Below are 12,652 nucleotides of genomic sequence, written 5' to 3'. Positions count from 1 at the left end.
TAACTACATTGTTGGCCTTTCACCCAAAGGTAACTGCATATAACATGTAATACACACATCTTAAATTAAAATAAATACAAATTAAAATTATATGTTGAAGAAACATAGCCCTGCTAGGAAGGTTCAGTTGGTTAATGCAATCACTTTCGAGGTATAAGTGTGTAGTCAAAAGGTCATGGATTTAAATCCTAGTTGGTGCACTGGGGAAAGGGAGATGAGATATGGAGGCCCAGCCAGTGACAAAAAGTATTGCGAATATGTACATCATTATTTCAAAAATGCATTACACACAGTATAAGATATACTGCACTAAGTATTAGATAGGCTGCCACACTGAAGAGGTCTGTGAACTGGTGGTTTGCAGCACTAAGTGAAAAGCTTCGATTTACATATTTGCAGGATTTATTGTCTCTTTATAATAAATGTGTGGTGTAAAGCAGTCTGGCCCTACAGTGAGATGAGGAGCATTATACAAGAAGTTAAATTATTGTCAGAGATGGCCTATGGATAGATTAGGAGCACAGTTGGAAGGTGGTGGAGAGGGAATCCATTAAGAAAGAAGTAATTGGGCGGGGGGCAAATAAAGATTGTCGCACAGAAATCCACCAATGCTAAAGCTGGCCCTTGGTGACGCTGCAGACTCAAAGCACTCTCAATCATGGGGAAGTAGTCCCCTCGGGGGAAAGCCCCTTTAATTGAAAGGGATGACATATCGTGATTCCGCCAATGAATTAAAACAAACTGTACACATGACAAAGTATTTGTTACACAAGGTTACATTTATCTAGAACTAGGATTTAATTATGAATAGCTCATGATCACATATTTCTTAAGATATAAACCAAATAATCTCAATAGGGTGTGCTTTCTTTTTCACATCACTGTGTATATAACATAACTTCATTTCTACCAGTCCCACTACGCAAAATGAAAACGACCGATACCACATTATTATGGTGAAAGAGTTACACTCTACTTACTACTCAGCAAAATATTTGCATACCTTTCTCGTTCAATCAGTTGAAAAACTACTAATTCCAATTGTCACATGACAGCAATTGTTATTATCGCTCAAAAATCCCTGCTTGGGTGAATGTAATATGCAGCAATAATTAAGCTTAAAACGTCCTAAAAGTACTCACAGTATAAAGATTTGAGGGCAAGCTTGAAATTAAAACATAAAATGACTCAGAATATTAAGTTTACCTCTTCATACAGATTTGGATCATTTTCATATTTTATCGTGGTATATAGTATTGACCAAAATTGAAGGCCATAAACTGTTTCATGAACAGGTTGTCAGAGGTTAACTGGAGAATGGAGTATGCTGTCTTACTGTTATTGCACACCCTCGGCTTCTGTCCCTTCCGTCCCACCTAGTGCTTCCGTGCGATACCAACACTGGGAGATAAATGTGTTCCAAAGATGATGGATCCTTGTTAGGTTATGAATGTAGGTTTATTTAACTTTGTTACAGGTAAAGCCCCAACAGGAGCAGCATCTTGCTGCTCAGCCCTTCTCCCTCAGACTGGCCACTCATCCAAGCACAAACACTATCAACATTCCAACCAACCATCGACCTCATTCACTGGCTGAGCAGCAGGGAACATCAAGACTATGGGAAGAATGCATATGATAGCAAGAGGCCACAACAAATCTCCCCTTTTATGAAAACAATAGGAATTCAGCAGGACGATGGACTGCAAAACACCCAACAAAACTATAAATACAATCATTCCAACCATCCAATGACCTCTTCACTGGCTGGGCAGCAAGATAAAGTTGTGGGGAGAATGAATAAGATAGCAAGAGGCCACAACAAAATGCTTTTATGACACACGAGTCCAATAACCACTTGGGAAATTCTTATGTTCTAAATCCTGAGGCATCATGTTAAGACATAGATTATCCAAAATGAGGTCAAGTAATAGGCCTGCGGATAAGGGACTGCCCTTTCAAAATCAAATATGTTAACATAAACACTTCTTTCAAGATAAGGCCAACTATGCAAACAGCAGACATTAGTACCAAACAGATGGCATCGTCTTTCTTACATACTAGGGTAGCCCCCTCGAAAGGCAGAAAATTTCATAAATCAGCAATACAAAAAGGATTTCTCCAAAGCATACAAAAACAAGTTAGCACGTTAACGTCTTCGATTGAGGGTCCGGAGTTACTCATTTAATACACAGGTCAAGGAGGCAAGTACGACAAATCCACCCCGTGATCATAGCCACTGATAGTCCAAAAAATAAGCCCCCGTCAGGAATCTGCACGAGTCCACCCTGCCTAAGTCACACAGGAGACAACACTGAACAGTACTACCAAACTAGATACAAAAGTTTAACAGGGTTAACAGCCACGACAACATCAAAGAAAGGATAGCCAACGGGACATCTCTTTCCATACAGAGTGCCAGCGTCAAATCTATAAAGATACCGAGGTGGCAAGAGGGGAACACCACAACCCTCACCAGTCCTCTAATATCATAGTATATAGATTGCGGCTTCCCAAATGTCAGGTTGGGTCCCTTTACGATTCTTACCCATGGTGCCGCTTCTGTTCCACACCGCCCCTACAGATGCTCCCGCACTGGTTACCCCCGTCACCTAATTCCCACACCTCACGGCCTCTTCGCCCCTTCTTCTCGCAACAATCCTGATGTCTCTGAAACCCGGAAGCGCTGCGCAGCTACTCCACGTCAGCCAAGACGCAATAAATCATAGACACTAAAAAAGGACTGCTGGTCAGCGACATGGGTTATATGGTACGCGGTGGCCATAATAAAGAAGGAATAGAAAACAGGCGGGAATGGTTAGAACACGTTTTGGCAGTCTACAAGGTGGTTAGCTAGTAAAAATGCAAATTAAATCTTTGAAAAGGATGACAAATTCAATGTTGTTTACATGTCCAGAAATATATCTTGTAATCAAAATATATTTTAAAGGCTAGAATTGTTAATGCGAATAGAAATTTATTTTTCATGTGTTAGTATTAGCTACTGCCTTCAAAAGATTTGGTTATATATTACAAATTAAACCATAACATCAACCAAACCTATCTTTTCTAAGATGGCGTCCACACGAACACCGGTCCAGTGGCAGTTTATGCAGTGGAAATCCAGTCTTTGCACAGAGATTCCCATTTTCCGAGCACCTAAATGTCACTGTTGACAAACTGATTGGCGAATCTGTTGTTATCGTGCAGTGGAGATTTAAAGCAGTTGATCCCGCCCTTGAACCCCAGAGCAATGGCTGCCTCCGTCGGCGTGTGGATTCGCTGTGCGCGTTCGTGGTGGCGGGGATCTGCAAGCTTGAAATTACACATTTCTGGTGGCAGCAGGGCGTTGTGCACGGATGGCGCACACTGTCCAGACGAGAAACGCCCTTCCTTCGACGATTCTGAAATTCAGAGTATACTCTTGAGAATGACGAGGTTGAATCTGGAAAAGATTTTTAGACCTATTCAGCAGGAGCTCAAGGAGCCACAGTATAAGCTCATGACAGACCAGCAACTGATAGAAGCTAAAGAGCGGGCTGTCGTGGTTGCCATGCAGCGTTTAAAGATGCCCCCTCTTCTGAGTGAGCGCCATCCCATCAGTGATGTCCTGGCAGAAGACAAAGTCCTCGAAGGGACAGAGACGGCCAAGTTCGTGTTTACTGACATCACCTACAGCACCCCGCACAGGGAACGCTTTATTGTCGTCCGAGAGCCAAATGGGCAGCTGCGAAAGGCGACCTGGGAAGAGCGAGATCGTATGATACAAGTATACTTCCCTCGAGAGGGGCGCAGGATCACCCCTCCGCCTATATTCCAAGAAGAGAACCTTCTGACTGTCTTCCGCCTGGATCAGCATGAACATGTGCTAAACCTCACCCTCGCGCAGTTTGAGCCGGATTCACCAGACTATATCCGAGTGCACCATCGGGCTTATGAGGATATTGAGACTTCTGGCAAGTATGACCTTCTTCGTTCAACAAGACATTTTGGAGGATTGGTGTGGTACCTGGTGACCAAGAAGCGGATTGATGGATTGCTGATCGATATGATCCACAGACACTTTATGGATGATGCTACAAGTTTAATCGTTCTTTATAACATGCTCCACCCAGATTCAATGTCTTCGAAAGAGGCAAAGGAGCAGGGGGCTAATGGACATGAACTTATTAGAATCTTTGTTAGGACGGACTCGCAAAAGGCTGGCTACATAGAGCTTGCACTTCAGTCACAGCAAGAAGTATTGAGCCACTCATCATTGTCCTGAAAACAAACGTTGTTAAAACTTGCATTTTCCATTTCGATTGTACATGAGGGCAGTTAAACACAGTCTCTTAAAGCGTGTCTTATTCACTTATCCATGTCTAGGCACATTGGTTACTAAGTGCAGAGGGAGGACAAAATAGAAAAGATATGCAAGTAGGCATAGGATGTATGATTCTTATCCTATTTACTGCCTACCATGTTAAAGTTTATTCATAGAAAAAGCTACTCATTTCGTGCTGAATCATGGAAAAGTCTAATTTGGTTAACGATAAGGTAGTCCGTCAACTCTGTGAATTGTTCTCCCAGTGTGAAAAATACCAAATAAACCTTTTTGGCTACAAAAGATTCTTATCTTTAAATTTATAATTATAGTCCTTTGTGTTTTTGTATTGTGCTGCTGCAAGCAATACAGATTTTCCTGATATCCGAACATAGTTTGAGGAAAAAACGATATGTACCTGACAACCTAAATGTACACCTTTCCCCACATACAAGAAAGCCATGGAACAGATTAACTTTCCAAGCACCCCTTAATTTGAAGTGTATTGTACTGTAATAGGTTTCAAAAGGTACTTTAAAAAAAAAATCATGATTAAACTGCTGTTGAAGAAAAGAGCAAGGTGTCTTGATTTAGACAGGCCAAATGGATCTGGTCAGCTTTGCTAATTCACACTTGGTAGGCGTATGGCATACCTGCAACAGTGTTCTCTTTGTTATTAAGCACATTTGTCTCTGGTAGCCAGCAGCTCCCTTCTGGATGATCTCGGAGTCTCCAATATTGGTCCATCCACTTACAAACACATTGGCTTTCTTACTCTGTCACAGTTATAATTCTAAAAAGCTTTGCTACAGCATATATGTATCCTATCCAGAGACAAATGACTTAACACAAATGGGCCATAGACCATCTTGACGTGGATCGTGAACTGAGTTGTCGGGGAAAACACAATAACCCAATCCTGACTGGTAAACTTGTGTATTTTAATTTAAACAATCCGCCTTTGTGACGTTGTTGTATTTAGAAATCTTACTTTGCCTGAAATCTTCATTCAGTATACTTACATTAATCACTAGGATGAGTATCCTATACTATTAGAGCATCTAGAGATAATCTTGTATGTGTTGTTTCCATTAGTTTTATGATAATGTTGTCTGATCTATGTTCTTCATTCCGAAGTCTACATATACACCTTGTTAGTGCATGATTTAGAGTACAGCTTCATTAAGGACATTTCTGTCACCTTCCTATATCACTTTTGTAATCCAAACGTGACTTCCTCTGTAAGCCAATCAGGCTGTTCAGTAACCCTGGCCTTATCTCAAATGTTCTGCTTTTCCCTCTCCTTTTTCTATGGCTAAATCTGTATTCTGGGCCATTATACAATGTACATGTTTGCAGAGTCGGATAAAGTAGATTAACCAAAAGCTCTGCATCAGGTGTCCTACAGCCATGGACTCGATTGACGCATCACCTACCACAGCTAACCTGAACCCACACAAAGTCTTGAGGCATTACATTTCCAAAATCTTTACTTGTCTCCTCCTCGCTCCCTTCACATTATCCTCTGTTCACTTTGTCTCCTTTACCCCGCCACCTTGCATCATACTCTTTTTTTTCCCCCATTCACTCTCCCTGCTCACATCTCTGCCATTCCTTCATATTCCCTATCCTAATTTCTTTATTCTGCTACCGCGCCACCTGTCTTTCCAGTGCTTTTTGATTTCTTTCCACTGCTCTCTATCTTTCATTCTTGTCTTCCTTTGAAATTGCCCACTACTTCTTTTCCCTCAAAATCATATCTATATCCAGTCTTCTTCATTTCTTTGCTTTCTCTCAAAAACCTTTGTTTCCTCACAGCCATCCCTGACTTCCCTATTCATTTTCTCCTTTTCTATATTTTCTCCTCAACTGCCACCTCCCTTGTTTGTCTTTTTTCCCTTTCATCTTTACTCCTCTCCTCCCCGACTTCCATTCTAATGCCACCTGTTTTCACACTTGCTTTTTTTTGTGTTCCTCACATTGTACGTTTTCCCTCTCACGTCAACTAATCTCTTTCTACTTCCTTACAGCTTTCATTTTTCTTCTTCACACCCTCCCATTCTCCCAATCCTACCTTTATCCTTTGACTCGCGCTCCTTCCATTTTCTCTTCCTTTATCATACTTCATTTAGCTATATTTTCACCCGTCAGCTGTTCTTTGACTATTTTTACTCTCCCTTCACATGGTTTTCTCTCCCTCAGCAACACCTTTCCCCGTTTTATTAAATCCTTTTCTGCCTTTTCTCTTTTAACACATATCTCTTCATGCAGCAATCCCCTCCTATTTTGCCTTCACTTCCTCTTTACCTTCACCTCTACTCCACCTTAGCTCGTAGCCTACCATCTGTTCATCATCTCTCTTAATGTTGTATCTCTTCCTTCACGGTCCGTTGCTTTTCCTGGCCTGACAACTCAGTCCCGCCTTCCCAGAAAGACCACCTCAACATGTGTTTTTGTTGAACATGCAAAGAAATACTTTAGGCAATATTCTAAAGGAGAAATGTTCCACCTCCCTTGTAGCCCTGTTACAGCATTTGTACAGCACACCTCCTGCTATTTGACCTCATAGCAGTGTACATTAGAATGGGCGTTGCTTGTAGATTGGACCCTCATTATGAGTGTGGTGTTTACCTCAGTTTAGCCTCAGCTGGTGATTATGCCAGTGTTTGTTTCCCTGCTGCTTATATTCGGAATGGGCAAATGTTTTCAGTTTCATAATATGCTTAGTTCTAGAAAGAACTATTGGTATTTCATGAATTGCACATGGATACTCTTCTGTATGCAGATTGTGAGAGGTTCCATAGTATTCAAAAAGTTACCTTAGATGATAAATGAATTAATTGCCCATACGTTTCTAAAGATCCTTGGTGAAAGTTACTAGCACATTTGACTGCTGCGCACATCCTGTTTCACAGTTCCCATGAGGCCTTTTCTGCTCGAACCAAGACTGTTGTGGTGAAAATTGCACAAACAGAGTAAGACAAACCAATCACATAAAACCCAGGAGTTGTGAGTTACACTTGCACAGCCCTAGTTTAGATGCAGGCTGTATCTGTATTTCTATTCCAGTGTCGGTTTTTCTCCTTAAGTGTCCTACCGTGCCATTATTTTACTGTCTGAACCTCCATCTTTATTTTCAGGTCTGGCCTAGCTTTTTTGTCTTATTATCCCTGTACTCCCCGTTTAATGTTTTTTCTGTCCAGGCGTCTGTGTCCACAAGAGCCTGTTTCCCTGTTCCATAATTCTAGTCTTCCTGTCATAACAGCCATGTCTTGATATGCTTTTATATCACTTGTTGCATACCTCCCTTTTTGTGAAAGCAAGTTGTTTAGCTTTCCCACCTCAGACATGGGTGTAGGCGTAACTGCAGAAAAACCGAAAATGGACATGTCTTCCACTCCCTTCCTGTTGGGATATACACACCAGGGAAAAGGTTGTTTGACTCTTGCAGGTAAAACTAGGCACCTACCCCTTTTCTGACCCACCAAATCAGTCCAAACTCAATAGAAAGTTATGAAAATTAGGATACGATGCATTCTTACCTACTATAGCATGTATGGATTGGAATAATAGTGCTAGCTATGTAAAAAGTATTAAAGGTGAATTATATTATGCTGAAAAGAATGAAAGTATCAAACTCTTATTGTACTTTAGTGAAAATACTATCTGCTTCCGCCTCCAGTCTGCAGACCTGTGTAAAACTGCCTTACATACCTTGCTCACATTTTATTTATTTATTTGAAAAGTTTTATATAGCGCTGGCTAGATCCGGAGGTATCCGAGCGCTTTACATGAGGTAAGACATTGCATCAGAACATTGTTACATAGTTACATCAGTTACAGTTATCAGTATATGCTAGGGAGAAAAACGTGAGCTTACACGCTAATATAAGATATTAGCGTGTAGCGTGTCCAAGACACACGTCATATGGGGAATGGAAGGTAGTGGGGGAAAGGTAAACAGGGGAGAGGAAAGCAGACAGAGTCAGATAGATCAGAAGCGGGAAGAGTACTCCAGGGGGAATAAAGCAGTCAAGGTAGTCGAAGAGAGAGACAAAACCATGAAAAACAATGTCTGATGTCAGGCTGATGGGGTGACCCAGAGCCAGACTCCGCTATAGCTGCCTATGGCAGCTCTACCGGGCATCGGCCATAATTGCTCGGTCACCGCGGTCAGTAAAATGATCGTGTTTACTCTGAAAAATTTAGAGCCAGAGAACCGAAGAAGAATGCAGGCAGTACGGAGTCAGGGCACTGTCACCATCTTAAAGTCCGGTGTTGTCCTGACCCATCCTTACAGTGGACACCCTGCTCTTGAAATGTCCCCAGAATAGAGCGCCTTCGTAAGGGGGGATCAGCTGGAAGGCCCCAACAGCTCAGTTTGGGAGTCCCCCCGCAGCGGTAGTCAAGACTGGCCCTACCTGCTATCTTGGGGTCAGGCAATGCAACTACTCCACCTCTTTCCGAGTTGCAAGCAATGTGGAAGGTAAAGGGGAGGGGGGCAAGAAGTCACAGTATCCTTTCCAGCAGGAGACGTAGACCAAGGTCAAGCAGGTCGTAGGACCAGGAATCCAAAAGTGGAGCGAGGCTGCGCCACAGTAATGACTGTGGGGCGCAAGGACAAGATACCTTGTTTTGAGTCCCATGAGGGCACGAAGCGCAATTGAGGGGAGTGGGGGTCGCCGTGGGTACTCACTGCAAAAGTTGAAGGTTCAACTAAGAGTCACATGACAAGTCTTCTGCTATTGGTAGTGTTGCAGCTTAAGTGTGGAAAAAATATTATTATTATATGCTTACCCTCTGTACTACTCTAACCATACTGGGCCCTTTACGATTAGACAAACTACATTACTTCCATTTACCTCAGAGGCAAAGCTCCTCTGATGAAACTTTCTATGCCGGGGGGGGGGAAGTTAGGGTAACGAAACACCAAGTTAGCTGTTCAATGAGGACCATTAAATGACAGCCAACTCACACATTTGAGATCAGATTTAGGTACACCACACTTAAAACTATGCTGTCCAAATAAAGGATAGTATTCTCCTGAAGAAGTTGAGTCGAGTTAGGATTATGCAGACCAAAAGCTCTGCAGCAGCAACGCAAAACAAACCAGCATTTTCAATGCAATAGGTCTCACATTTGTCAGGGTTAGAGCTATTGGTGTTGTAAATGATCGTGTTTTTTACCTATGTGTTTTGCTTTGGAGAGTAGTGGATTTATGTGGTATGTAGTGGAATTATGTGGATTATATTTGAATTGTTAGTTGTGGAATTGTGTAGTGTATTTGGGTAGTGGTATTATGTTGCATGGCGAATAACCAATGGGGAGAGCTGCAGAAAATAGGAAAGAAGAATCAGATGGATAGATAATTCGTGGGGGAAGTGGTTATTGAATTTGAGACAGAAGAGCAGAAATAGTGTTTGAGAAAGAGAAAAAAGAGATCAGGCCATAGACTCATAAAGAGGGAGGTTTTGTGTACACAGAAGACACCCTAAGAAGAGGTAGAGAGTTTGGGTTTGAGGGACGGAAGCTTTGAAAAGTGGCTCAATAGAAACTGCTTGAAGACCTGAAGTTAACCACATGAGGAAGGTAGGAATAGTGCATGAGAGAGCAAGAGAGATGGGTGAGAGACAGTACAAAAGACACAGTGAGACAAGTGGAAAGGGCACCAGGGTGAGGCGAGAGGTGGACTAGTGTACAGCGTGAGGAGGTACAGGAAGGGAGCTTGTGTGAGTAGGCAGTATAGAGAGGAGACAGGTTGAGTGAGGGAAGGATGAGATGCAGTTGTACTGCAAGATGAGAGTGGGAGTGTGAGAGAGATGAGAGGCAATGGGGGAGAGGTGACAGTGTTGTTAGAAGGGCAAGGGAGAGATGGGTTGTATTGGAATTGTGTAGATAGTAATTAAATCATATTAAGTAAAATGGAATTATGTACAGCTAGTGTGTGTTATGGAGTTAATTATGTTGAATGGTGTGTGGTGGCATGTTGTGCAGTTGATTTATTTTTTGTGTTACATTTTGTGGAGTTATGTGGAAGTATGTGGTGTGTTGTGGAATTATCTGGTGTGTATTTGAAATGTGTGGAGCTGAATTGTGTGGCGTTTAGTAAAATTATTCCTATTTGAATTATGTCATGGTGTGTAGTGCGTTTATGTGTATTGTTGATATGTGGAATACAGTGCATTTATGTGGGGTGTATCTATGTTGTATTGAGTAGACTGTAATTATGTGTTGTGTAATTATGTGGTGATTAATGGTATTTTGTGGAGTGTAATTATGATGTGTGGTGTTGAATTGTGTGGGATTCATTTGCGTGATGTTGTGTGGCTTTATGTGACATGGTTTGTAGTAGTATTATATAATGTGATTGTTAGATACTGGGAAACTATCTGTGGCTTTAGAAAGATCTATATAAATACAATTCAGACCTATTTCATAAATGCGTATTTGCTGACCGGTCCCTTTTTGTGGAGTGTATGTTAGAGACAAAACATTCAAAGAATTGGGCAATTTAAAATGAATTAAAGAAACAAAAGGATGGTCAACGCAATGGACACTGAAAGATTTGTCACCTGAGAGGCACATGAATGTCCTTTAGGAGGTTAAATACAAGCAGAGACCAGGGGTTAGGAAGAATGAAATATGATTGGTATTCCGAAGTGAAATGAGGATTGCTGAAATTTCAGAGGTTTGAAAGAGATGAAAACTGTTGTACGAAGGAGATAGTAATACCCTGATGATCAGCTGAAGACCAGGGCTGTAACTATGCTGCCAGTGTATCAATATAGTCCATGGTATTTATTGGAATTATACTGAACACTTAAAACACGAGCATTGGCAAAACCAATATGTCTCTTTTTTGCAAGAGTTAGACCCATCTGCGCTGTATATGACTGCCTTTTACCTATGTGTTATGGAGTGGAGTGAATGTATGTGGTGTCTTTGTGTTGTGGACATGGGGTGTAGTGGACTTATGTTGTTTTCAGTGTACGGGAATTATGTGGAGTGAGATTGTTATGGAGTGCAATTATGTTAAATTGTATTTTGTGTTGTGGAGTGGTATGTAGTGGAGTTTAAGTATGTGGTGCACTGTTGGATTTTGTAGCTTGGTGTGGAATTCTCTGGTGTGGATTTGATGTATGTGGTGTGTTATGTTGAATTATGTGGTTTTATGTTGTATGGTTTGGTATGGCAAAATCAGACATGTAAGTGATCTACAAAGGAGTGGCAGGAGAAGGACTATCTCCACAGGTTTGTTGTACTGAGGCATAACATTGGTCTGCTATAGCTGAGTCGGCGGATGGAAGCACACACTGTATAAAAGGGAAGAATGTCATGAACCCCTTACAAAAAACATCAGAAATTGGTTGGACAGACACATATCTTCACATGCAAGCTTCATGAGAGGTAGGAGAGCAAGACAGCCCAGGATGCATGCCATATGGGAACTTCCCTTTAAATTACAGGGGAACCCTACTTACAAAGAACCAGGGTAATTCTATTATATGAACAGACAGTGGTTCTAGTAGACACAATAAATTATAATGTAATGAAAGACTGCACAATGGCAATACATTTGTAAGAGAAAGGGATAATGCAAGAGGAAAACAAAGATCTCTAGACAGTAAAAACGTGTTAAATGTTTGTATTTACAACAAAGGACATTGATATGTAAGTATATATCATTTTTAAATTCAAACGACTGTATACTTTTTGCAGTGCATCCCCCAAGTGAATCATGGAACCAGTGATTAAATATGTACAGTGAATTTGTGAAAAAAGGTTTCCATATGTACAGGAAGAGACCAATTGGTAGAATACAATAACAGCAAGAGTGTTTGATAACATCAGCTATATTCGGTCTTTTCTGTACTCGTGTCGACGGCGTTTCAACCCCTCTGTTGGATGTGGGGTTTCTTCAGGACGATCGGTATTGGGGATATCTGCACAAGAACGCATAAGCGTTAGGTTGCAGGCAAGTATTGGAGAAACGAGAAGGTAATTATATTGTGGACTAGGTCCAAGGAGGTACGTAAATTACGAGGGAGCAGCCTTAGTGAAGGTGTGGTGTCCCGTGATAGTGAAACAATTAGAAAAGCACTCACGTGAGTACCCGGCTGGGTGCTGCGTGGCGCGTTTGAGGAAAGAAACAGATTAGTGGTAAATTACATGTATTTAAATTAAAACATTGCTCATTGCATGTTTAGAATCAAAAATCATTTCTTACCTCACAATGATGAGGTGTGGGCTGCCTCCTATGGATGACGGGTAGTAAATTCTGCCTTTACGGCTAGTCGGAAGGAGACACGCAATGGTGTCTTGTGATCTGAAATTACATGAGTGGTGAGT

At 41.5% G+C, this 12,652-nt stretch overlaps 2 protein-coding genes across 2 annotated transcripts in view; one reads left to right on the top strand and one right to left on the bottom strand.

Moving 5' to 3' along the window:
* ARL1 (ARF like GTPase 1) overlaps positions 1–2,693 on the bottom strand; it is an 85,164-nt gene extending 82,471 nt beyond the window's left edge. The window contains exon 1 of the mRNA XM_078675295.1: positions 2,546–2,693. Coding sequence (XP_078531421.1) covers positions 2,546–2,549 — 4 coding nt within the window. The 5' untranslated portion in view covers positions 2,550–2,693. The remainder of the gene's footprint in view (positions 1–2,545) is intronic.
* Positions 2,694–3,178: 485 nt separating this feature from the next.
* MRPS22 (mitochondrial ribosomal protein S22) lies at positions 3,179–4,878 on the top strand. Its single transcript, XM_078675284.1, has one exon. It carries the CDS (start codon positions 3,251–3,253, stop codon positions 4,262–4,264), a length of 1,014 nt encoding a protein of 337 aa, XP_078531410.1. The 5' UTR covers positions 3,179–3,250; the 3' UTR covers positions 4,265–4,878.
* The last annotated feature ends 7,774 nt before the right edge of the window (positions 4,879–12,652 follow it).

This window comes from Lissotriton helveticus, chromosome 1_1, assembly GCF_964261635.1.
Source record: "Lissotriton helveticus chromosome 1_1, aLisHel1.1, whole genome shotgun sequence".
Classification (NCBI taxonomy): Eukaryota; Metazoa; Chordata; class Amphibia; order Caudata; family Salamandridae; genus Lissotriton; species Lissotriton helveticus.
This window is presented reverse-complemented; position numbering and strand designations above follow the sequence as displayed.

Coding starts and splice junctions, on each gene's coding strand:
- MRPS22 (XM_078675284.1), top strand. CDS start 3,251: ATGGCTGCCTCCGTCGGCGTGTGGATTCGCTGTGCGCGTTCGTGGTGG.